Source organism: Phyllopteryx taeniolatus, chromosome 18 (genome assembly GCF_024500385.1).
Source record: "Phyllopteryx taeniolatus isolate TA_2022b chromosome 18, UOR_Ptae_1.2, whole genome shotgun sequence".
Taxonomy (NCBI): Eukaryota; Metazoa; Chordata; class Actinopteri; order Syngnathiformes; family Syngnathidae; genus Phyllopteryx; species Phyllopteryx taeniolatus.
The window spans coordinates 177,404-204,505 of NC_084519.1; the positions used below are offsets into that span (position 1 = coordinate 177,404).

At 44.9% G+C, this 27,102-nt stretch overlaps 1 protein-coding gene across 1 annotated transcript; it reads left to right on the forward strand.

The window, feature by feature from the left end:
- Nucleotides 1–19,341: 19,341 nt before the first annotated feature.
- Nucleotides 19,342–26,626, forward strand: gjd2b (gap junction protein delta 2b). The gene is made up of 2 exons (XM_061754791.1): nt 19,342–19,896; nt 24,314–26,626. Exons 1-2 carry the CDS (start codon nt 19,826–19,828, stop codon nt 25,155–25,157), a joined length of 915 nt encoding a protein of 304 aa, XP_061610775.1. The 5' UTR covers nt 19,342–19,825; the 3' UTR covers nt 25,158–26,626.
- Nucleotides 26,627–27,102: the final 476 nt, after the last annotated feature.

The following is a 27,102-nucleotide window of genomic DNA, read 5'->3' on the forward strand; positions in this document are numbered from 1 at the left end:
CAGCCCGAAAGGGTAACGTGGGTCCCCCTTCCCATGGGCTCACCACCGGTGGGAGGGGCCAAAAGGGTCAGGTGCAGTGTGAGCCGGGCCGTGGCCGAAGGCGGGGACCTTGGCGATCCGATCGCCGGCTACAGAAGCTGCCTCTATGGACGTGGAATGTCACCTCTCTGGTAGGAAAGGAGCCCGAGCTGGTGTGTGCGGTCGAGAAGTTCCGACTAAATGTAGTCGGACTCGCCTCCACACACCGCTTGGGCTCTGGTGCGAGTCCTCTCAAGAGGGGTTGGACTCTCTTCTACTCTGGAGTTGCCCAAGGTGAGAGGCGCCGAGCAGGTGTGGGTATACTTTTTGTTAATTAGTCATACCAAAATGTGCGGTCACAAATCGTCACACAATAAGGACTGAATCACGGAAGGACTTACAATACTAATATTTACAATGAAAAGTGAGAACTTTCCACTTCGTCTGCCAGTGAGCTGGCGTAACGCGCTGCATGGCTGGCGTTATGTAAGTAAGTGCTTCTTCTCCCCCCGTCAATCACCCACAGCTTTGCTCGTTAAACAGTTGCGTAATCTTCGCATCAAAATTACGATGTCGGGAGCAATGGTGTGTGTGTGTGTGTGTGTGTGTGGGTGTGGGTGTACGCCCAATATACGCACACGCAAACACACATAGTTCTTGCCTTCATGGACCACAATCGGCATCTATCTATCTATCTATCTATCAGTTAAGAGTCTCTTTGGAGAAGTGTACTGAGAATGGTGCGCTTGTATTCGGCATGTCAAGTCTGCACTAAGTTGCTCCTTTAATGTGGCTTCAACTGCACTAATATTGAAGTTATTAGTTCATGTTGATGACATCATTCGGAAGCTTGTGTGGCATATATTACCAAGTAATGGGTTCGGTTAAACTAATGCTTGTTTATATTGTGGATAAGTGATATTCCTGGCACTTGGCAGCTGCTGAAAGTAACTAAAAAGTGTTTTCTAACTTAGTTACTTTTGAAATCAAGTAATCAGTACAGTAACTAAGTTACTTTTTAAAACTCGGGCGTGGGAGGAGTTCAGTGAGGCCACGGAGAATGCCCTTCGGACGGCTTTGAGGAAATTCTGGTCCACCATCCAGTGTCACAGGAGGGGGAAGCAGTGAACCATCAACACTCTGCATCGTGGGGATGAGATGCTGCTGACCTTGACTCGGGACATTGTGCGTTGGTGGGGCGAATACTTCAAAGACCTCCTCAATTCCACCAACACGCCTGCCCATGAGGAAGCAGAGTCTGGGGTCTCTCCTATCTCTGGGGTTGAGGTCACCGAGATGGTGAAAAAGTTCCTTGGTGGCAGGTCCCCAAGGGTGGATGAGATTCACCCGGAGTTCCTAAAAGCTCTGGATGTTATGGGGCTCTCCTGGTTAACATGCCTCTGCAACATTGCATGGACATTGAGGACACTGGGGTGGTGGTGTCCCTTTTTAAAAAGGGGGACCGGAGGGTGTGTTCCAATTGAGATCCTGCCCCAAGTGGAGGAGTTCAAGTATCTTGGGGTCTTGTTCACGAGTGAGGGAAGAATGGAACGTGAGATCGACAGGCGGATCGGTACCGGTCGATCTACGTTCCTACCCTCACCTATGGAGCTCAGAGTAGAGCCGCTGCTCCTTCACATGGAGAGTAGCCAGATGAGTTGGCTGGGAGATCTGATTCGGATGCATCCCGGACGCCTCCCTGGTGAGGTGTCCCAGGCACCGCCCACTGGGAAGAGACCCTGGGGACGACCCAGGACACGCTGGAGAGACTATGTCTCCCAGCTGGCCTCGGAGCGCCTCGGGATCCCCCTCGGAAGAGCTGGATGAAGTGGCTGGGGAGAGGGAAGTCTAGGCGTCCCTGCTAATGCTACTGCCCCCGCTACCCGACCTCGGATAAGCAGAAGAAAATGGATGGATGAATAATTTGGTATGTGCGGTACATTGAACGCTGGCTAACAGGTGGTGTCAGTCAAAACAAATGTATGTGTGTTAGGAACACCGAACAATAGCGTCGGCCATGAGTTTGACAAACTGACGCGATGACGTGAGATATCAAACTGATGTTTAGCTCCATTGGCTTTTTTTCTCCCCCTTCTGCAGGCGGTGGAATCGGTTGCTGATTTTGCAGTTGTTTATTGTATTGATGTTACCATGACGATTAGAGGTGGATCTACTTATTGAGCTCCGAATTGAACAAGTGTTGATAGCTTCATAGAACAATCAAGAAGTCTTTACACTAGTGATGTGTTTCCATCACTGCAGCGCTGCTTAGCTTTTGGACTCAACAGGGCCTTAGTATTCATTCATTCCTTTTCCGTGCCGCTGACCCTCACAAGGGTCGTGGGCGCGCTTGAGACTATCCCAGCTATCTTCGGGTGGAGAGGCGGGACTATTCCCTGAAACAGTCGCCGATAAACAAACAATCTGCACTCACATTCACACCTACGGGCAATTTAGAGTCTTCAATGAACCTACCATGCATGTTTTGGGGATGTGGAAGGAAACCGGAGTGCCCGGAGAAAAGCCACGCAGGCACGGGGAGAACATGCAAACTCCACACAGGCGGGGCCGGATTTGAACCCGGGTCCTCAGAACGGTGAGGCTGTGAGCTTTTAAATGGACCATTTTTTGCAATTGCGATGGTTTATATAATTTTGTTGGATTTAAAATAAAATACATTAAGTATGCCGGTGCATGTTTATTAGTTCTGTAATTGTAATTTTTGTTTGGGGGGGGGGGAACACCAGCTTATTATTGAAATATTATTCAGCTGATCTTTCGCTATTAGCTTTCACCTTAATGTCTATTAAATCACACGCATAGCATACAGAACAGAATGTCCACGGGTGAGACCGCAGGCCTTAGCGTGCATTGTGTTCGAATCACTGGATTGCTGATCAATCAGAGGATTACATCTGTATGTATGTGTGGTGCAGATGTAAGTGAATGTGTCACCCCATGATGGATGAGCAGGGGAATGTGCCGCATCCCTGAAGTCTTATACAAGCGGCCCAATCCCCCCTCCATCCGAGCCTGCCCCAGCTACCTCATCTGTCAGGGAAAAGCCATTTTCTGTGCACTGGTGCATGATGCTTAAGGTTATTCCATTTCTTTATTACAAACCTGGCCCACCAGAATACTGTACAACCAATCACATTGACAAAGCATCCCTGATACAGTAGAACACCTGTATTAAAGGTGTGGTTCACTTGAAACCATATTCAAGATGAATTCACTTAATGCCCCATCTCGCTGGCATCCCAACATTAATACAAACATGAGCAGGAACCAACATTTATATGTCAAGGTGCATGTTAGATCTGTGATGCGAGGTTAATGTGAGAGCGGTCGTAGCTGGAGACTGAGCTGTGCTCAGGGAAGCCACACAGGGAGACAAAGACAAGGCCCGCCGTCATCATTCATCGTAGTCATTGAGCGAGGCCGGCCCAATCTGCATGACCAGACCGGTGACAAATGCCGCTATTGGACTGGGGCGTCGCATCTCCCCAGCTTCATTTCCCGTTAATGTCAGATCCATCACGGCTGGCCCCCTCCCGCCGTGTCGGAGGAGATGAGACTGGTCGTGGGTAAGAATTCATTGGATGGACAAGAGCAAGTTGATGGCGTGGAGGCGTGGTCTGGCCAGTGGCACGCTCACAATTGTACAAAGCTCAAGTGAAATCGGGACCTTTGCAATTGTCTGACTTTGTTTGTGTTGGAAATGAAAACGTATTTCATGGTGCAAAACATTATCCGAGGGCTGCTATTAAGATTTATTAAGGAGGCCGTAAAGTGAGATGATCTCCTTCTTTAATGACCATTTTGAATGGAGACACACCTCTTTGTTATGACCCACTTGTGGAGAGAAGTTCCAACTGCTCACAATAACATGAGACTGCCCTCTAGTGATAGATGCTAGTTACACTAGTCAACGTTTGGAAGATCTGGTTATCACAGTTTTCTTAATTCAGTTCGTCGCTGTTGTTGCAGCTCAGGGCAAAATTAGTTTAGCTGGATAATAGGAAGTATATGTTTAGCAGTGGCAGTTGTGCGCTCCTTCAAACCGTTGCTGTTTAGACAACTCTTTTTATAGAGCACTTCAAAAACAGTGCTGTATAGACATACAAATTGAAAATATATATTTATACATTTAGATATTATAAAAACACAAACTAAATGAGTTAAATATTGGAAGAAAATATGAATAAATAGGAATACAAATGCGACATAAGAGGCTTAAAGGGCAATTGTGGCATTTAAAAAACCTTGATGCGAGTGTTTTATTTGAAAAGCGCATGGTCACATGACGCTGGTCTGTTTCGAGATTGGACTATGGAATTGTGGGTAAGTAGAGGGGACACGGCTAATGGAAGCAGGAGTTCATGGTACATGGTCAGAGTCATTTACAGTATTCAGGAGGCACACATGGTGTTTGTTTTTATTTACGGTAAACCCTGTGCGAATGGTGGTCTGTTTGCATGTGCCCTGCGATTGGCCGGCAACCAGTTCAGGGCGTACCCCGCCTCCTGCCCGATGATAGCTGGGATGGGCTCCAGCACGCCCGCGACCCGTGTGAGGAGAAGCGCGACAGAAAATGGATGGATGGCTAGTTTCATATATACAATCCGGTGCCAACATGATCCTTTATTGAGGTGCGTGTATTTGATTTGTCCACTTGAGGCCACCATCCACACACTCTACATAAGCACATGCCTGTGCTCCGCTTCAGTGACGTCAACCACAGCCCATGTGGGCATGGTGCGAACAGGCCACTTCCTGCCTTAAGCATTGGCATCGTTGCAGTCCTGGCAATGTCGTCAGCGAAAAGCATTATGGGAACATAGAATTCGTTCTGGTGATGTTTTTGACCGCAGTACTGTAGTTGTAGAAAATCTAGCTAAACGTTGCTCTTGCATTTATTCTAAATTGTTACGTGTGTGCATTAGCTATTTATCAGGCTAAGCTTGGTCTTTGTACATTTATTTCCTAAAACTGTGACTGGCTTGTGTTTTAAAAACCGTATTTTCACGACCACAAGGCGCACTTAAGTTTTCTCCAAAAGGGCGCCTTCTAATGCGGCGTGCCTTATGTGTGCACCGCGTAGCAACATCTATAAATGTTGTTGTGTGATGAGCGCTCCGCTCTTGTAGCAGTGTCCATGTATTTTTATTTTCTTAAACTTTTTCAAAAACAAAAACCTACCTCTAGGGAGCCACAATGCGGCCGCCATTGTGACCCCACAGATTATTTACATATTTACAAGCAAAGAACAACGCCGACTCGCTCCCCCTCCGGTTCGGCGGCCTCCTTTCGCAAGACAACAAACATTGATTCATGCATGACATTCGGTCGCTTGGGTGACGGCTCAACGGTGGAGAACTCCTCACAACTCCTCTTTCTTTGTCTAAACATATAAAAGAATTAGTACAAAATACCATGCCTCCTCATTGTGTTCGGCCATTTTGTTACAGTACAAACACACAGACAGACAAAGCTGATCAGTCTTCTATAGCGCTTACTCAAACAGAGCCCACTCCTGGAATCTAAATTGCAGATCCCCTTAGATCGTCCTTTGGTTTTGGTTTCTGTAAGGACCCATCCATCCATCCAGAGTATGCAAAGTCCACACAGGCGGGGTTGGGATTTGAATCCCGGTCCTCAGAACTGTGAGGCAGATGTACTTGTAAGGACCTAATTAGTTGTTGTTTTTTTTCTATCGACTTCAAACAATTTTCTGCTTTATATTATATTCTAGGAGTCCTGGGATGAAAACCCCCTGCAATTCACCGCAAATATTTCACTACGTGAGCTCGCCTCATTTTGTCGCTCACAGGACATCGAATCCTAATTTCGTAGAGTTTTGTTCGAGACTGTCATTCCGCCGTGATAGACTAAAAAGTGTTGCACGTTTTCCCGGAGTGGGCTCACCATAAACCATCTATTTTGTGCACAGGCTTTTCAAGCTAAAACCATATCCAATCTTCTTCACCTCACAGCTCCTTCGGTATATAAATCCCTCCGGGTAATTTTGAACGTCTGTTGTCACGGAGTTTAGGAGTCTCAACCTTTTAGAGTTGGCCAAATTTTTAAGATCCGCACGCCGGCTGAATCTAAGGCTTTCAAACCTGTTTAGGCAGGAACCCGCCAGTATCCCACCAGGGACTTTAACCCAAGGCGTTAATGCGTTTTTCAAACATAGTGTCATATTGTCCATATATTTTCATTTGGTAATGCTTGCCTAAAACGAGATGTGGCCAGAAAGTAACCTTGGCCAGTGGCAGCTGTGTGCCTGTGCAACTTGTTTATCACAGGAGGGCGCCATCAACGGCAAGCAAATAGGGCGAAGGCCACATAGCAAGGACGAGATGCAGTCACGCCAGGTCCAACCGCTGGCAGATGACTCGCCCCTCCCGCACCTTTACTGTTATCTCCATGTCGTGAGAGCTGCAAGGGAGAGGTGCTTTTTCAGGCAATTGGCGCAAACTGTCCAACCAACTTGGTGACACCGACGTGACTTCTCCTGCTCCATATTCAGGCCGGCCAACTACAAAGGTAAGGGAAACCCCCGTTTATTCAAATTCTCCTGATTTGCTGTGACACTTGGGATATTGTGGAATGAGGAGTGGAGCAAATTTTGAACTAAGATGAATCCGGAGTGCAGTCATTGTGTATTTAGTATTGCTAAGAGCCCATGTTGGATCGTGTCGGATTTAGTATCCGTTGAGTTTGAACGTGTCAGCGAACATGTGGAGGTTTATTGTAGGCCAACGATAACACCGGAGGTCCGGAACCTCACACACAAAGGGCACAAAGGGACGCAGTTGGACAGCCGACTGCTGAGTCGACCCAATAAGGGGCTGCCTGGGATACGTGGCAGTTTGTGACTCCATAATACGTGGTAGCATGACTCCCCCACATTGAGTTAGTCCCTGCGTGTTGAGTCTGGTGTCCGTGTCACGTCGAGCGCAATACTTCGTGTGTAGGACTGGAGCGGTTGGACCGCCGGGTCCACCGAGGGTTTGGAACCCATAGAAAATTGAAAAAAAAACACAAAAAAAACTTGTCAGTGTATTTTAATTGTGTTGTTGTGTTACTATAATGGATTTTGTGTGGAAGGACATCGGCCACAGTTTTAGTGAAAGACTTTTAACTTTACACTAAATGCAAGATAAGAGGATAATATAACAATTCTATAGCTATTATGAAAATGGATTACATACCACTAAATATAATCTATGGATAATATGACAGTAATCACGCTTGCCTTACAAGGGGACCGGATGCTTCCCTCTCAGTTGAATTGGGAACGATTGAACACTAGTACTCCTCTGAACCATCGAAGTCTGCTCTCTCTAACTTTGTCTCCAAAACATAGAACCTCGGATGTCCCTCTGATGAGCTCAATTCTAATTTTATCCAACCCGGTCACTCCGAGAGCGAACCGCAACATCTTCATTTCCGCCACCTCCAGCTCTGCTTCCTGTCGTCTCTTCAGTGCCACTGTCTCTAATCCGTCCATCATGGCTGGCCTCACCACTGTTTTCTAAACTTTGCCCTTAATCCTAACAGAGACTCTTCTGTCACATAACACAACTGACACCTTCCGCCACCCGTTCCAACCGTTTCTTTACTTCCTGACCACACTCATCATTGCTCTGGACTGTTGACCCCAAGTATTTAAAGTCCTCCACCCTCGTTATCGCTTCTCCCTGTTGCTTCACTCTGACCCCTCCAAGTATTCTTTCCATCGATCCAGCACGCTGATGGCACCAGTCAAGACATTTCCATCTCTATCCCTAATTACCCTAACGTGTTGCACATCCTTCCCATCTCTATCCCTCTGTCTGGCCAGCCTGTATAGATCCTTTTCTCCTTCTTTAGTGTCCAACCTGCCATACATGTCATCATATGCCTCTTGTTTGGCCTTTGCCACCTCTACCTTTGCCCTGTGTCGCATCTCAATGTATTCCTTTCGCCTCTCCTCGGTCCTCTCAGTGTCCCACTTCTTCTAAGCTAACCTCTTTCCTTGTATGATTTCCTGTACTTATGATTTCCTGTACTGTGAGGTTGCACCACCAAGTCTCCTTCTCTCCTTTCCTGTCAGAAGATACACCAAGTACTCTCCTGCCTGCCTCTCTGATCACCTTGGCTGCAGTGCTCCAGTCTTCTGGAAGCTCCTCCCGTCCACCGAGAGCCTGTCTCACCTCTTACCGAAAAGCTGCACAACACTCGTCCTGTCTCAGCTTCCACCACATGGTTCTCTGCTCTGCCTTTGTCTTCCTAATCTTCCTCCCCACCACCAGAGTCATCTTACACACCAGCATCCTATGCTGTCTAGCCACACTCTCCCCTACCACGACCTTACAGTCGGTAACCTCCTTCAGATTACATCGTCTGCGCCGGTGGCAGACGTTGTTAACGAACGATCCGGTATGGAATTCTTTGGATGAACATTCATATTTGTTTGGCAAAGTTTGAAGCCGGATGCCCTTCCTGACGCAACCCTCTGCATTTATCCGGGCTTGGGACCAGCCTACAGTTTGCACTGGCTTGTGCCCCCCATAGGGTTGCATTAAGGAAGAAGGAGGAAGCACTTGAATGAGTTTGTGAAAAAGAACGGAACGATTCGGTGAACGTATCTTTTGAGCAAATATTTTTCAAGAACTGATTCGAACACTCACTGGAATGAAATATTCCGTACTCTGGTAATTTTTTTTCAGTAGGAACACAGAGGGAATTCAAGTTACCAGGGTAGCTAGGTAAGTTCCTGCAAGGGTTCCTGCGGTGGGAAACCCCTATTGAGTCAGTTCATTTCCTCTCTAAAAAGACGGTGAAGGGATATAATCCTTGATCGTTTGGGTATTTTGGCAAATGCACATCACAAATATATTTTGAAGGCCTGGTAACCTTTTTAAGTTGTGGGGGAAATCAGCAATAAAAAAAGAGCATAATATAGCACCTTTAAAAATCTGAGAAAAGCAAGGAAGACAATATAAAGAAAGAAATCCAGGAAAACATTTGAATGGAGTAACTGACAGATGGGAGCTCATTTGTTTCTCTCGATCTTCCTCTTTTCCAGCATCCTGTTGTTGCATTTTCAAGGATAGGAGTGTATGAATGACACTTTCAAATTTTTTTAAAAAAAACGGCCTGGGGAAGCTGCCCGAACCCCCAGTGTGTCGAAGACGCCACCTACCCCACAATGTCAATTTGATCCATACAAAATTGGTATTTAGGTATAATATAACAAAAACAAATGTTACATAACACATACTGAAAATATTTTTCACAACTGTTTGATTATTCCCAATTTCAAATGAAAAGGTTTGTGAGTCTGACCAATCACAATTGCCAACACACACACACACGCACGTGTACAGTCCACAGGCTATAGTTTGTAAAGAATGCTAGCTACTAGCACTACAGCAATCTAATATAAACTGGTGAAAATAAATTCTTAGCGGTGTTTAGCTAATAGATTATGTTTGATGAAACAAAACAGTAGCCAGGCTAGATATTGAAAATCATTGGTGGGGAGGGGTCTTTTACACTTTCACATATTGGGGGGGGAAAAAAGCATTTGGTATTTTCTGATCCAAATAGTGGATATCTCTTTACAAGACTTGCATGCTCATATAAAATAAGATTGTGTATTCATATGCTTTAAAAAGAAACATAGGCTTATTTTGTAGTGTCAACATAAGATATCGATTGACCTCAAAACCAATTGTTCAGGTTCCCAACCACAAGTAAAATGATTCATGATTAAAATTGGCTTCATCGAGTAGTCAGGAATTTGCTTTTCATATTATTTCCTCATCATGAAAACCATTTTCACGGTAGAATTTACCCAACATCTACCCAACTATGTCATTTATTAATTTATATTTTCAATCATTTATTTCTAAATGTATTTGTTTGAAATGCGTTTATTTCACGCTTGGCTGAACAAAACCAACACTACATTGATGGTTTTGAATTGTTCATCTCCCAGCCTTCATACTGGGGTGTGATACTTGTTTTCACTCACAAGGGGGAACTATTTCATTACACTGAGATGGACACATTTTCCTATTGACTCTAAGGGTCACACATAGAATGAAAGCTATTATCTCTGTATTGGGTTAGGGTTTAAACCAGTGATTCTCAATCAGGTGCGCTCTGGGAAATGATCAAATTCTACCTAATCGCTCAAAAACGGGTTTATTTCCAAGAAATAATGTATCTTTGTTCCTCTATTTATGCCAGTGAGGCATAGTGCCAGACAGGACAAATAAATGCTCTTCTATTTGATGGCAGGAAGGACGTACAGTAATTAATGAATCCACTTTTTGTGACATTTTTGTTTGTTGGTGTGCCGTGAGCAGTGTTGCCACAGTTACAACATGAACCAATAACTTAAATATTAGTGTAGTCGAAGCCACATGAAATGAGCACCTTACTGCAGACTTGACAAAACCGGGCACTCCGGTTTTCTCCCACATCCCAAAAAAGCACGCGTGGTAGGTTGATTCAAGTGATAGTGAAATTGTGCATTTCTTTGCACTTTTATGGTACTGCACCGTCACTGTGTAGAATCAACAATCACCTCCCAATCCCTTTCTTCCCCTTATTTAAAAATCAGCAGTCTAGGTCAACGGTTAAATGCTGTTGAATGGCTGGACTGCGAGTTTTCGAGTCACCAGCCACCAATAAGTACTTGCTGAGGAACACCGATGACCCAAAAGTAACTATTGCTGCTTAGAAAAAGTAACTGTAGTCTGATTACTCTCATGGGGAAAGTAACGCGTTACTTTGCTCGCTAGTCAAAATGGCGGAATTTGAGAGTAATGTGTGATGCGCTCATCACTGGCCGTGAGATTTTTCACTTGGAAAATATGTGCCTCTAGTCCATAAAGGTTGGAAATCACTGGCGTAAACGGTCTTTTGGTCATCAAATGAATGATTTTAACACTTGCTTGTGCACACAGCTGTTAAAAATAAAAGTAAAAGATCACTATGCTAACATCTGGAGTATTGTAGGTTATCAGCCCCACATCCACACTAAACACCGTGTTGGTGCACTGCTTCCCCTTCCTAAGATGCCAAATGGTGGACCAGAATTTCCTTGAAGCTGTCCGGACATTATTGTCAACGGTCTCACCAAACTCCTCTCAAGCTCGAATTTTTGTCCTATAGGCAAAAAGACCAACCTCAATAGGACTCCTTTTTCAGCTTGACAGCATCCCTCACCGTCGATGTCCACTAACGGGCATGGAGATGACCACGACAGACACTGAACATCTTACGGCCAAATCTCCAGTCGGCCACCTCAACAATTGTGGCATGGAACATCGCCCACTCACCATCAATGTTGCCCGCCTCCCCCAGGATGTGGTTAAGTTTCTGCCGGAGGTGGGAGTCGAAATTCCCTCTGACAGGGGACTCTGCCCCAGCAGACCCTCACAATATGTTTGGGTTTTCTAGGTCAGACCGGCATCCTCCCCTAACATCGAAGCCAACACACCGCCAGGTGGTGATCGATTGAAAGCTCTGCCCCTCTATTGAAGTGTCGAGGACATGTGGATGCAAGTCTGATGACATGACCACCAAATTGATCACCCAACTGCGGCCTAGGGGTCCTGGTGCCAAGTGCACTTTGGACACCCTTACATTCGAACATGGTGTTTGTTATAACTAATCCATGAGGAGCACAGAAGTCCAATAGCATAGAACCACTTGGGATCAGATCAGATCAGATCAGGGGGCAGAGAAAGTCCTGGAAAGGGAACCAACATTGTTTTTTCGGGCTGTGCCGAGCTGGGCCCTATGAAAGTCGGCCTGGCCACTTGGATTGAGGACCTCCTCCATGCCTGACTCCAGAGGGGGTGCCTCCCAGTGACCCACGTCCAGGCAAGGAAAAACATATTTCCAATGTTTTGTGTTTGTCATATAGAGGGTTAAGAGATGTGCATTGTGTGGTCCCTCACCTAGGACCTGTTTCCACTGGGTGACTCTACCAGGGGCATTAAAGCCCTCCAACAAATTAGCTCCTAGGATAACTGAGACGCAAACATCTGCATACTCTTCTCCAAGGGAGACAATGAATATACCTTGTTATTATCATTGTGTGTCTCGTTTGCTTGCTCTGATAAAATACATTACTTTGTGCCTTTGAGATTCCTTTTGTAGTACTCGAAGGGTTTAGCTATGAAAGTCTAGGTCAGCCTGCTCCCCCACTCACCACAACTGCATATTTTATAGGTCAGATGGCGATTACAGGGTAATTTAATCTGTGACATCGCTCTGGTTGGATGTAGACATAAAACATAATCCCATGAGCACCTCCCTGACCTGTGGGAGTCTTTCTTTGATTGGGTTAAACATCTGTAGCCAGATACTCTTCACTTACTGATGTTGAGTAAGGAAATAAACACCCCAGTGGTAGGAAGTCCTCAACCTGTACATTGTCTAAACCAACCTTGCCTGCATCCTGTCATGCAAAACGTTTTGTCTAATGAAAAGAGAGTATTGTAAAACACGTGAGACTGCTTATTTGTGCATATACGACTGAATAATGGTACACAGTGAAATATATTCTAGTGCCATGAAACAATAAGAAATCAAGTCACATACACTTCTAAAATGGTCTGTATTGTTTCCATTTGTTGTTCACTGTGTCCTGATTGGCCACCTGGGATGTGAGCCACTTCCCAGGTCACCTTTATCTACTTATTCCCGGGAACCCCAAACGTTTGTATACCTCGCTAAAATAGAATGTCCGGTTGATTAGACATGGAATTACATTAATATACGTACAGTATCTGTTGTAATTTACGGATATTGCAACAGAATACATTGCATGTTGTGATAGTACAGACTAACGGGTCACCTGAAAATGTCACACAGAATACCTGACCATTTGTAAAACCAAACCATGGCAAAAACTAGGAAAAGAATACAGAAGGTTAACACCTAATATTGTGAAACTAGCCCGGCTAAAAAGGGATAAATGAAACGTTTCCACACTGCGACAAGCTTCAAACGTCAAGTGATATTTTTGTTTGGTCTGAGGGTCGTACATTGAATAGTTCCACCAATTAGGTGTTTGAAAATCGGGGTTCTACTGTTATGGAAAAAGCAGCATAAAAACTTGAAGCACATGGATTGACTCACAACCGCAGACATAGGCAACAGGACACGTGACAAAGGACAATGGCCAGACTGACCGACTAAGTGGAAATCAGGAGACGAAGTACAAACAGACTGACAAGAAAATGAGGCACACCTCGACAAAACACTAATGGATGGAGATAGCTGATTGGCTGATGCATGGGGGGGGGGGGGGGCAAAACTGACAATACCAGGTGGAGGTATGCATAACAAGCAGACAGGGATGCGTTAACAAGAGACATCCGGGACACAGATCATCCAAAAAATCTGCTCAACACAAAATCCAGAACAGGAAACCACACAGGCAGGGCCGGGATTTGAACCCCGGTCCTCAGAACTGTGAGGCAGATGCTCTAACCAGTCAGTCACCGCGCTGCCAACACTAAACACCCATCCATCCATTTTCTGAGCCGCTTATCCTCACGGGTCGCGGGAGTGCTGGAGCCTATCCCAGCCATCATCGGGTAGGAGGCGGGGTAATCGCCAATCGCAGGGCACATACAAACAAACAACCATTCGCACTTACATTGACACCTACGGGCAATTCAGAGTTGTCAATTAACCTACCAGTGGTGAGGCCAGCCAAGGCGCAGATACAGTAGTAAGCTTCTGCTCGACATCAGCAGAACTAATTTTACGGAGTTAAACTCTACTCTCACTGAGGAGCTACTGAACTCCGGTCTGCTATCGGTGCCTACAACAGCTGCAATCCCCACTCCTGCGTCATGCCCAGAGTGGAGGCGCCATGAACGGCGAAGGAGGAACCAGAAATGGGGCAAGCGCGAGGCATCCGAACTCGGCTAGCGGCTAAACCACACAAGCCGGCTATTCTCTCCATCGTTTTAGCCAACGTACGCTCTGTGGACAACAAACTGGGTTACATTCGACTGCTCCACTCTACCCGTAAGACTGTGGGAGAGTGCTGTGTTTTTGTGTTTGTGGAAACATGGCTTAACAGCACCTTTGCAGACAGCGCCGTTCAGCTCGACTGGTTAGTATGGTACCGAGCGGACAGAACTCTCGCGTGGTAGCCTTTTCAGTCTGCTTCCTTCAGGGAGGAGACTGAGGAGTCTGTGAGCCAGGACTAGTCGAATCAAACTTATTCATCAAGCTGTCAGGAATCTGAACTCTGTCCCCGCTCTGCCACCTGTACCTCTTCTGTCCTCTGTTCACCTGAAGTCTGACGCCCCACAAACATGCACATGCACACACACTCACACACACACAAACCTACACACACACACACACACACACACACGCACACATCAGACTCAGGGTCGCACCAGCCACATTCGCAGCATTGGGGTTTTATCATCTAATTTATGTCTTATTTGCCTTGATTCTCTGACCATGACTATGTTGCACACGTCACCTGAGCTTTGATATTTGCACATTCAATTAATACTTTTTATACTGTATATACCATAGTTTTATTTCGCTTTTTATATTGATTTTATTATTTGTACTGTCTTTTGTAGCACCGCGGGCCCTTGACTACTGTAAATTCAACCCTCTGTATGTCAGAATCAGAATCAGAATCATCTTTATTTGCCAAGTATGTCCAAAACACACAAGGAATTTGTCTCCGGTAGTTGGAGCCGCTCTAGTACAACAGACAGTCAATTTATAGAACGCTTTGGAGACATAGCGTTCAGAGTCCAGAGTCCTCTAGCACTTAGAGCAGTTCGAATGACTAATTTTGCAATATATATATATTGTCATGAACGGAACAGAGGATAGGACCCAAAAATGCACGACTCCAAAACAAATGGACAGTTTCCAAAAAGAGAGGTTTAATAGACGGGCATAGGTCGGTACACAGGCAGGCAATCCAAGAAAGGCAACAGTATCCAAAAACATGAGGCAAAGAGGCAAGGTCGATAATCGGAACAGGGTCAAGTCTTACTGTGAGTCTGTGACGTGGAAACAAGGAATGCTGGAACGCGACGACAAGGTACAACGAACTGGCGACGAGAGGGAATGAGACACGAGGTTAAATACAAGGGGTAATTAGGGTGAACGAGGCACAGGTGGTGAAGATGCTCACAGGAGCAGGTGTGTGTGAAACAGGGGGGAGGACAAAACCCGGAACACACATACACATGACATATATAATATATATGTGTTACGCATATTGAAGAATTGACACTAAACGCACCTTGAACCTTGAATCACATTGATACAAACATTACTGGAGATCTTGGGGAAATCCATCCATTGTCAACACCGCTTATCCTGGTTAGGGTCGCGGGCCGCCGGAGCCTATCCCAGCTGACTTCGGGCGAAAGGCGGACTACACCCTGAACTGGTCGCCAGTCAGTCGCAGGGCACATATAGACACGGACAACCATTCGCACTCACATTCACACCGTCACTGAGTGGGAACTGATCCCACGCTGCCCGCACCAAAGTCAGGCGAGTGCACCACTACACCATCAGTGACTCTTGGGGAAATAACACTATTAAATACCTTAAGTTTCACCTTGTCATCCATGGGCTCAATAATAACACCCTCCTTTATACATGTGTTATGTAATACTCCGAATGTGATTGTTGTTTGTTTTCGCTTATATTGAATATATAAATTATTTTGCTCATCTTGACCCTGAAGTCTAACTAAACATAGCCTACTCACTATTATTTCCTCTCCTGACTGGAACTAGCTTGACTTAAGGGAAAACATGAAATGAGGTATAGAGTAAATATACAACATAAAATAACCTATTTATGAGGTTATTACCTATTTATGCGACTTACCAAAAAACAAGTGAACAACCATAAAATAAAGGAATATGTGTAGGTAGCTACAATATATAGTGTTATGTTTCTATATGGGAATCTTGTACATTTGTACATTTCAACATTTCCTTTGGATATTGTTGAGGAAATAAGACAAACTTCTCCTTGTAGGACGAGCAGGAAATACTGTGTGTGCCTATTTCCTGATTCAGTTGCTTTCCACAATACAGTAATAATGCTTGGCTTGACGCTGCTACACAGAGACAACAGGTTGTCTTCATGCGTTCTATATTTAGAGACCCTGAAGAAACTTAAAAAGATTACTGTCACTGAAACCAAGTATAGTTTTCCTCAGCCTCATCCACGAACGAACAAATGGCTAAATATAGACAGCCTGCCTCTCTTGTGTGTCTAATACTCCTGTTTACTGTCTTCACCAAATAAGGTAGTATTATGACTGTATGGTGAATTTTGCCTGGCTTGTCTGAGTGCTATCTGTTGGCCTCAATAATGCAGTATGAAAGTAATCTGTCTGGATTTTAGTGGTGTTTGTTGATACACAGCTGACCCTATATAAGGTGAAATATAATTACTATTATTATGATATTAATTACAGTATTATTTGTCTATTTAATATAACAAACACTGCATATTTTAGATTAAAGTTAAAACTAATACCAGAAGCCTGAAATAAGATACCCATAAGTGGTGTGTAAATAATATTGTGTCCATCCATCCATCTCTCCATTCATTGTCTTCCCCTTATCCGAGGTCGGGTCACGAGGGCAGTACCTTTAGCAGGGATGTCCAGACTTCCCCCTCCCCAGCCACTTCATCCAGCTCTTCTGGGGGTATCCCGAGGCGTTCCCAGGCCAGTCGGGAGACATAGTCTCTCCAGCGTGTCCTGGGTCGTACCCGGGGTGTCCCCACCGGAAACGAGTCCGACTTACTGCCAGCAATACGGAGCAAACTCTGACACTGGTCGTACAGGGACCGAACATACCCGTGTCAAGGGGATCAGTACCCCATACTCCTGAAGCACCCCCCACAAGACTCCACGAGGGACACGGTCGAACACCTTCTCCAAGTTCACAAAAAACATGGAGACTGGTTGGGCGAACTTCCATGCACCCTCACGGACCATGCCGAGGGTGTAGAGCTGGTCCACTGCCAGGACGGAAACCACACTGCTCCTCCTGAATCTGAGATTCGACTTCCCGACGGACCCTCCTCTACAGCACCCCTGAATAGACCTTACCAGGGAGGCTGAGAAGTGTGATACCCCTGTAGTGGGAATACACCCTCCGGTCCCCCTTCTTAAAAACGGGGACCACCACCCCAGTCTGCCAATCCAGAGGCACTGTCCCCGATGTCCACGCGATGTTGCAGAGGCGTGTTAACCAGAACAGCCCCACAACATCCACAGCCTTTAGGAACTTCGGGCGAATCTCATACACCCACAGGACCATGCCACCGAGAACTTTTTAACCACCTCGATGACCTCAACCCCAGAGATAGGAGAGCCCGCCTCAGAGACCCCAGACTCTGCTTTCTCATGGGAAGGTGTGTCGGTGGAATTGAGGAGGTATTCAAAGTATTCTGCCCACCGACTCACAATTTCCCAAGTCAGCCCCATCCCCACTATACACAGTGTTGATGGTGTACTGCTTCCCCCTCCTGAGACGCCGGATGGTGGACCAGAATTTCCTCAAAGCCATCCGGAAGTCTTTCTCCATGGCCTCACCCAACTCCTCCCATGCCTGAGTTTTTGCCTTAGCGACCGCCTTAGCGGCTTTTGCTTTGCATAGTAGAGTTTCAAATTGCACTTACGGATGTAGCGCCGAACTGTATTTACTGACACGGGTTTTCTGAAGTGGTCCTGAGCCCATGTGGTGATATCCTTTACACATTGATGTCGGTTTTTGATGCAGTGCCGCCTGAGGGGTCGAAGGTCACGGCCTGAGGGGTCGAAGGTCACGGCCTGAGTGAAGACTGGCGCGAGCCGGTCCGCGCAGACTTTGAGGTCCTTTCAAATCTGCAGTAGAAGGTAATCAAGTCGTTGGCTAGTGTGCTATTGTTCTCAGTTTGGGGGGATCGTCGCTTGTAATTAGTCAGCGATTGGAATGCATGCCAGACTAATTTAGAGATGTTAGCGCTAAATTGTTTTTCCAACTTTGCCGCATAGTTCCTCTTTGCAATGTTAATTGCTTTAGTCAGCAGGTTTCTAGCGCGATTATACACGACCCTGTCCCCGCTCTGATATGCGAATTGGAATAGGGATTGCATTTAGTTCCCTGGTTTCTTTCAGTTCATGTCGGTTCATTGTAGTATGTCGTTGTCAGGTGTCATTGTCTGTCTGTGCCACGTCATAGTCGCCAGTTGTCACTCAGTTATTTCACCAGTCACGTTTTGTTTCCAGTTTTAGGTTTATTCAAGTGTTTCTTTGTTACTTTGGTTAGCAGTTGTGGGACTTGGTTTCGTTAGTTTTTTCCATGTTCCTTGTTTGCTTTTTTTGGGAAATTAAATATCATTTTTTGGAGACTCCTGCACACCTGCCTTGGTTCCCTGCTTCCCTGCGCTTGAGTCCTCCACGTTTTTGCCTTGCTTTCCTCTCCTTCAAAAACCCTAAGCGTGACAACAGATCCACCTTTCTGCAAGGCCATGCAGCTGAACAGGACAGGTTTAAAAGAAAGAAAAGAAAAGGAAAGCGGTATGATGCTAATGCGATGTCAAACACCTTCCGCTTTTGAAGACGGTCGGCGTATTGGTTGGGTGAATGCAAGTAATCAGCACGAAGGCACACCGAGTGACTTGATCGAACCCGATTGAACTGTTGCGCAGTGTGGCAACTGTCGATGAGTCTGCCACTGGTTTTGGGCGCACACATTGCAGTTTACAGCCAATCAAATTGCACACAAGCTTTCACACACCCAGCAAATACATTTCCGGGTTCGCAAGTTCGGCTCAAGCCATCTAGGTAGTGTGTGAAGTATCACACATTGTGTTTGACATCAATAATTAACTATATTTAAAATATCTAATGTGCCTGTGGATGAAAAAGTAAAGCCTGTGACCAAAATGTATGTGATACATACATGCTGGGTCCAAACCTGTTTGGATTACCCCCCCCCAACCCCTCCACCCTCGAGTTGGGTTCCTGGGGCCAGCGCCCCCTCCTCCCTATCCCACTCCCACCCCCTTGCACGCCACTGGTCACATCACACTGCTGCCACTTTTTATTTGGCAGAAATTGTGGTGCATAGCCATTCTCCCTCAATGCCCAATGAAACAACCCCAAAAAAAGCACACTTGTCCACCAGGCATTATGATTTCTCGATCGCAATTGAACCACTACACGTACATACAAATACAATTTCAATGGTAGATACAGGCAATACTTGAAGAAAGAATACGGTACCATCTCGAAGTGCATGTATGCATTGATGCGTGCAGAAGCGAGAGCGTATGAGCGTGACTTCTCAGTAGTCTCGCTCACTGTCGCACCAGAGGGCAGCGCTGGATGGATGGACATGTTACACTCAACAAGCGTGTGGAGTCCCCGACCTCTCCCGCCGACTGACGGACGTGCGTGTGACGCGGAGAAGTCTACTTAAACCGGAATTAACGCAGAGGGCTGCAACCCCGCGCTCAGTTACACACAGTCGTCCTTTTAGCGCGCACTCAAGCCAAGCCCGCAGACGGCTCTCATTGGGAGAGACGAGCTCAAAGACTGCATTTCGCAGCTGTCAGGGGAGCGTTAGGCTTAGGGGAAGTCACATCCACAGCACTTCCACGCGTGCCGTGGGTGGAAAATGGTGTATCGGTCGGATGACTTCTTGCACTCAGATATTTTCCCCCTCACTTATTTTCTGAGCACAATCGGCGTCTGAGTGAGATTTTCTCCGAATGAACAGTCATGGGAGAGTGGACCATATTGGAGCGTCTCTTGGAGGCGGCAGTCCAGCAGCACTCGACTATGATTGGAAGGTAAGAAATCCACAATCTCCGTGTCTGAACACATGCATTGGTTGAAATTAATATATAAAATCACCAGCCGAGTTGAACGAAATTACCATTTATTTATTTTTTTATTTTTTTATTTTTTTTTTTTTTTTCACTGCATTTCACAAAAAGACAAATTGCATTGGAGTAATTGCGGCAACATGTTCTAAAAAAAAAATACGAATCAATGATTGTTATGGCTTATGAATTCATTCCTCCAGTATGACTTTGGATGGATCATATAGTCAAATGAAAGTTTGCATCTTCATGTTACCTCCACTTATAATGCAAGCACAAAGAAGGACAAAATGAAAAGTGATGCTATTTCAGAAGTGGACAGCACCCTTAACGGTGTCCGGATCAGACAGGGAGGTAATAAGGGGTGAGTCTCCTTTTCATCTCAGCAGAGCCCCCACAAATAGAAATAAGTACTCTTCTATAAATAGTATTTGGTGTAAGCAATTTAATGGTTATAATAATCGAGGATTATTAGTGCTGGTCCATTTGAGTTTTCCCTCAAACTTACACAAGGACTCCAAGTCTGTGTGATTTGGCGATTTATTTGCAAATAAGCAAATTCATATTTTAGTGTAGTATAGTATAGTATAGTGGGGTCATTTTCACATAATTTGATCAGTATTGGTAAAAACTATTTTTATTTTTAGCACTTTATTTATGTCCCCTTTGGTTTTGTAGGGTTAAAGTCTCCCATGCTGAAACAGCAACACTTCAAAGTCATATTTAAATTTGACTAACAAAACCCCCCAAAAAAGTTTGGGATTATTTCAAATTGGGAGGCATTCCTACACTGAACAAAATGCTTTTGTTTTTTGCTCCCATTTTCGTAAGGTGGACTCCAAGATCTAAAACCTTTTCTACATACGCAAAAGGCCATTTCCCTCAAGTATTATTCACAAATGTGTTGAAATCTGTGTTAGTGAGCATTTCTCCTTTGTGGAGATAATCCATCCCACCTCACAGGTGTGGCATATCAAGGTGCTGATTAGACGGCGTGATTATTGCACAGCTGTGCCGTCGGCTGGCCACAATAAAAGGCCACTCTGTTTTTGCAATGTCGGAGGAAACCAGAGTACCCGGAGAGATCCCGCACAGGTACGGGGAGAACATGCGAACGCCTCACAGAACTGTGAGGCAGATGTGCTAACCAGTCGGCCCCCGAGTTTCGTGCATTTTTTTTTTTTTTTTGTTGAGTGGTGTAGCATCACACAATAATACTGCATCGTTCAGCCAGTTGGTTACCTATTTTGCCCATTCTGGTTTCTTTTGAGAGTAACTTACATACAACGCTTAACAAATAACACTAGACGTGTCACAACAAAACATTTTTAAGGTGATATATTTTACCTCACAGTTCGGAGGACCGGGGTTCGATCCCCTGGCCCCGCCTGTGTGGAGTTCGCATGTTCTGGGTTATCTCCGGGTACTTCGGTTTCCACCCACAATCCCAAAACCTGCACGGTAGGTTGATTGAGGACTCTAAATTGGCCGTAGGTGCGAATGGTTGTTTGTTTATACTGTATGTGCCCTGCGATTGGCTGGCGACCGCTTCAGGGTGTACCCCGCCTCTCGCCCGAAGATAGCTGGGATAGCCTCCGGCAGCCCGCGACCCCAGGAGGAAGCCCAGGTTGTTCGACAGTCGGCACTGCCTCATTCACTCGTATCAAGTTACCCATGAAGCCATGTTGTCTCTGGTGAAAATGCGCACTGCAGAGCGGCTGGTGGTGTTGAAGTTCTTTAAAAAGTCAATTCATCGCTTTTTAATTTCCTCATTCCTCATCCAGTGAAGCCATTGTTAGCTTGCTAACTGCACGCTGGAGTGGTAAATGGGCCTTGCTATGGAAGCAAAGCACAGCTGACTCAAAACTGAGCAGCATAGTCAAATGAAATGACGTCACTTTGTCCGATATAGTGAGGGAGGGAAACTATACAGCCCAGCCCCATGATGTCACGGGGCTTTGTTTTAGCCCCGCCCACCAAATTAGGAAAATTCAAATGGTGAAAAAGATGCTTAAGCTGTACCTCAACAATTTAGCACTATATTGTTGTCTTTGTTGTTTTTGTTTTCAGCACTTCAAATATATTTAATAGATTTAGAAACAAAACACGAATATGTGCTTAGAGCCTCTTTAAAAAAAAAAGTCTTTACTCTGTTATTTGGATCCCCCTGATTCTGAAATGAAGAATAAAGAGCTGCAAGACAGTGTGGTTGGCGCGTTGAAGACAAGCCCTGCACCTGTCAATCAAGTATACGTTGACGTTCGCTGTAGTCAACTCCTGGCTGAAAAATGTGTGCCACTGAGGGTATGCTTAATAAACAGTTAACGTTCCCTTGTTTGTGCTAATCGGGGACGAACACACACAACAACTCGGAGAGTGGTGCTGACGTTTTAAACGTCGCGTGACGTTTTTTAACACGCCGCGGTGGAGCGAGCTGTTTAGCTCTTTAGCTCGGTAGCTCATTGGCTTGTGGGCTAGTGAACATAATAAACAGTTCACTTTACCCTGTGTGTTAATTGGGGACTAACACACACAACAACCCAGAGAGAAAGGCCGACTTTTTAAATGACGTCACCGCGGTGGAGCGAGCTTGATAGCTCGTTAGCTCGCATGCTAGGCCGTGAGTTCACAAGCTAGCGATCACAATATACGGTTAACTTTCCCTTAAGCGTCTCTGTTGTGTGAATCTACACATGGAGAAAGGCTGTGGAGTATTGGCTGGAGCCAACACCAGCAGGAGTGTACCGGTCCGCCAGCATTCCATGAGCCCCCTGAATGCTAATGACACAGCCGTCCAACTCTGTCGGCTCACTGGGCGATCCGCACGCTGGCTCACCGCAACAATGACTAAATTCAATCTGACACTCTCACTGCTCTCCGAGAGCGCAGTGTTCAGAGAGGCAGAGCGCGTTCCATTTTCTTATGAATTTACGAACGAGCGTGTTGGCCATTGGCAGGGGTACATCAGTGCGTCCGCCATATTGAACGTGTCAGTTCTGCCTGTAAACATCTCGTCCTGCCTGACGCTCCGGCCACTTTGTCTCCTCAGTCAGAGCAGCGGGAGTGCAGTCCGGCACTCCCAGTGTGGCGCTCGGAATAACCCAACGGGACACGACAACAACGCTCCGACTTTCCGAACATTCCAGAGTGTGGAGAGCGCGCTTGAAGTGAATTTCCGACTGTACCCAATTTATCAAGTCCGGAAAAACTATTGTGTCGATCAAGTAATTATCGTGACAGGCCTATTGTTAAAACCATTTTGAAGTGCTGAGCCCTCAAGTTGGATCATTTTGAACGGCAATGAGGAATTTTAAACTGAATTCACCTTTTTAAACCCCATCATTGAACCTGTTCAGGTATGCAAGTACAGTGCATGCTGTATAATAGCACATATAACTTGACATCAATCAAATCAACATATAATGAAGGAATATTAATACGCCAATTTAATCCTGAGCATGATTCATATTTTTTGTAAAAGTGTGAATTGGAAAATGAATGGCTTACCATAATTATGATATTATTGCATTTAGAATATCATTTTGGTTAAAGAATGTCTCCATTCTGATCTCTTAATGAAAAAAATGATGTTGGTAATTACCAATGCTGTTAAATTGCTAATAAGCCGCGTCATGGTTTAATATATTTGCTAAGCACTGCATGTATCATAATTAATGTTTTCCTAATATATATTTATATATATATATATATATATATATATACTTTTTCCACCATTGATATTAGATATTATTAGATAGATTTATCAAATTAGCAATTAACCTAGCATGCATGTTTTTGGAATGTCGGTGGGAACTAGAGTACCCGGAGAGAACCCACACAGAATATGCAAACTCCTCACAGAACTGTGAGGCAGATGTGCTAACCAGTCATCCACCGTGCCGCATGTTGCAAATCATGAAGCTTAATTTTGGACACCTAACGGTAAAGACATTTTGGCGGAAGTTTGAAAAATATTTGAAGACAGAAAAAGGGGGAACTGGAGCGCTGCCGGTATCCCTGCATGCTATGGGAAAGGTTCAATGGTCATGAAAGAGAGGTTGGGAATCCATTTAACATGAGTTTGAATGCGATTGGTCACTTCTGAACACATCACCAGGTATATATAAGTGGGTGAACACACTATTTTTCTATGGAGTGCAGGTTAACGGTGGAAAGACATTTGAAATGATTTATCTTGGCTTCATCTTTTGATATCACGAAAAAAAACGGCATTTGACCAGGGGTGTGGAGACTTTTATATCCACTGTAGATACAAATCCACAATTTACAATGTGAAATAGAACTGTATGGAGGGAAATGTAGACTGTGAGAAAAATATGACAATGATATACTGTATATTAAATGACTATGTTTGTTTCCTCAGGATCCTGCTGACAGTGGTGGTGATTTTTCGTATTCTGATCGTGGCAATAGTCGGAGAGACGGTGTACAACGACGAGCAGTCCATGTTTGTGTGTAACACCTTACAGCCAGGCTGTAACCAGGCTTGTTATGACAAAGCTTTCCCCATCTCTCACATCAGGTACTGGGTGTTCCAGATCATTATGGTCTGCTGCCCCAGCCTTTGCTTTATCACCTATTCTGTCCACCAGTCTGCAAAGCAGAAGGAGCGGCGCTTCTCTACAGTTTACCTTTCCCTAGACAAGGAGCAGGACTCCATGAAGAGAGATGACAGCAAGAAGATGAAGAACACTATTGTTAATGGGGTGGTACAGAACACAGAGAACACCAACAAGGAGGCAGAGCCTGATTGCCTTGAGGTCAAGGACATCCCCAATTCAGTCCTGCGAACTACAAAGTCCAAAATGAGAAGGCAGGAAGGTATATCGAGGTTCTACATCATCCAGGTGGTGTTCAGAAATGCATTGGAGATAGGATTTCTCGTGGGTCAATATTTCCTGTATGGATTCAATGTCCCCGCAGTGTACGAGTGCGATCGGTACCCTTGCATAAAAGATGTCGAGTGCTACGTTTCCAGGCCGACGGAGAAGACGGTGTTTTTGGTCTTCATGTTTGCAGTCAGTGGCATTTGTGTGGTGCTCAACTTGGCAGAGCTCAACCATCTAGGGTGGAGGAAGATCAAAGCTGCCGTAAGAGGAGTGCGAGCCAGAAGGAAGTCTATTTATGAAATCCGCAACAAAGACTTGACAAGGATGAGCATGCCCAACTTTGGACGCACTCAGTCCAGTGACTCTGCATATGTGTAAATATTTGTAACACAAAAAAGCTGCAGGACAGCGGTGTAGAAATTCGCGCAACTTGAATATTAAGATGCAATAACTAATAAAGAAACATACTCTACTCTTCTTAAGGTAAGAAATGGTAGTCATACTACCATGGGAGCTTGTATTACACACAATATCTAAGCAGTGGTGGTTCTAGCCTGTTTTTAGCAGGGTGGCCGGACTGGGTTCATGGGTTTTTCCAAGGCGGCAGGACGACAATCATCGAGGGGGGGTTGCAATGTCCAGATAGAACATTTTGACTGACAAGCCGGTCACATCCTATCCATTTTGTTCCCTACAACCGCCACTGCATCAAGGGACCTTTGTCTCGGACGGGACTTTTCCATGAGACCGGCCGACGTAGCTCATCAACATTTGTTGTTGTTGGTTGTACACGTACACTAGTGTATGGATGTAGCTTCTAAGCCAGAAGGACATTCCCAGACATTCCTCATATTGCTGTGGTCAAGCTGTCATCACAATCCAACAAACTGAGTCAAGACAGACATGTATACAGATTAGATTAGGGATAAAAACTTTTTTTTTCCAGCCACTTCATCGCTTTGGATGCCTGTGCTTGCACCACTGGCTTTAACTGGAGGTCTCCCTCTGTGTGTGTGTGTGTGTGTGTGTGTGTGCTTTTTTTAATCACACCTAAGCGCCCTATGTATGTATGTATGTATTTGTTTGTTTGTTTGTTTATCAGCATCAAGTGCCATACAAGTACAGTACATCATGAACACGGTGTATTCATATACCCTCTGAAATAAAACAGGCAACGCAGCTTAAGAAATGCATATCATACATGACTCACAGGGTTTATCAACACAAAACCACAAAGTATTTTTCAAAGGAGTCTGAATTTGGACCGCTTGCATGGGTTTCTCCAGGTACTCCGGTTTTCTCCCACCTTCCAAAAATAGGCATGTTAGGTCAACAAAAGATGAACTTTTAACTGCAAAGGTGTGGCTGTTGGTATGAATGATTGTTTGCTTACATGTTTGTTGGTTTGTTTGTGAAAAGGGTTGAAGATGATGTGATTATGGGTCAAGACATGTATTTTATGTATTTTACACATCAATAAAAATGCCCTGCCAACAAATATAGTACGTTTGATTTTGGCCTTACGTTCTGTAACTAGAGATCGGTTTACGATTTAGTGCATTTGTCTGATTTATCTCTACTCGTCACCGATATCGATTTATATTTACTGAATACCTGAAACAACTGTTCAAGGTTCCGAATGAGCTGGAACCTATCCCAGCTAACTTTGGGTGAGAGGCGGGGTACACCCAGGACTGGTCACCAGTCAATCGCAGGCAGCTACAACGTTATGGTAAAAATAATTGATAGACGCCCCTCCAAAAATATTGCAAATGTGAGGTCTGTTCCTTTATTTATTGCTGTAGACTTCACATTGAAGATGCATAGGAGACAATAGATCAACAATTCAGTTGTAATTTCCAGGAACCTACGTCTGAATCTGATCTACAGTACAACATGGAAGATGCCACCTTACCACCTTTGAAACCACACGGGAAAAAAACGATTGGAACATGACTGAAAGGTGTGTTTTCTTAATTGATTGTAATTTAATTATAAATAATAAAAAATGTAAACATTAAAATGAACTGTTTTTATGGGATGAGAAGGGGCCACATATCACATCAGTGCTCCTGCAGAAAAGTTTCTTCATGTTGGTTGAGTAGAATTTAAAAGTGACTTTTTATCTTTGTACAGAATTCATGTAGTTCTTTATATTTTATTCTAAATATCACTGACTCAAATATGTAATTACAATTGTGTTGAATAAGCCCGCAACCCTAGTGAGGGTAAGCGGTAAAGGAAAATGGATGGATGGATGTGTTGAATAAAGATGTGTTTACTATTGAATTCATATTTACAGAAAAGTGGAGCCTCAGTTTTT

Coding starts and splice junctions, on each gene's coding strand:
- gjd2b (XM_061754791.1), top strand. CDS start 19,826: ATGGGAGAGTGGACCATATTGGAGCGTCTCTTGGAGGCGGCAGTCCAG. Junction 19,897..24,313: donor CACTCGACTATGATTGGAAG/GTAAGAAATCCA, acceptor TTGTTTCCTCAG/GATCCTGCTGACAGTGGTGG.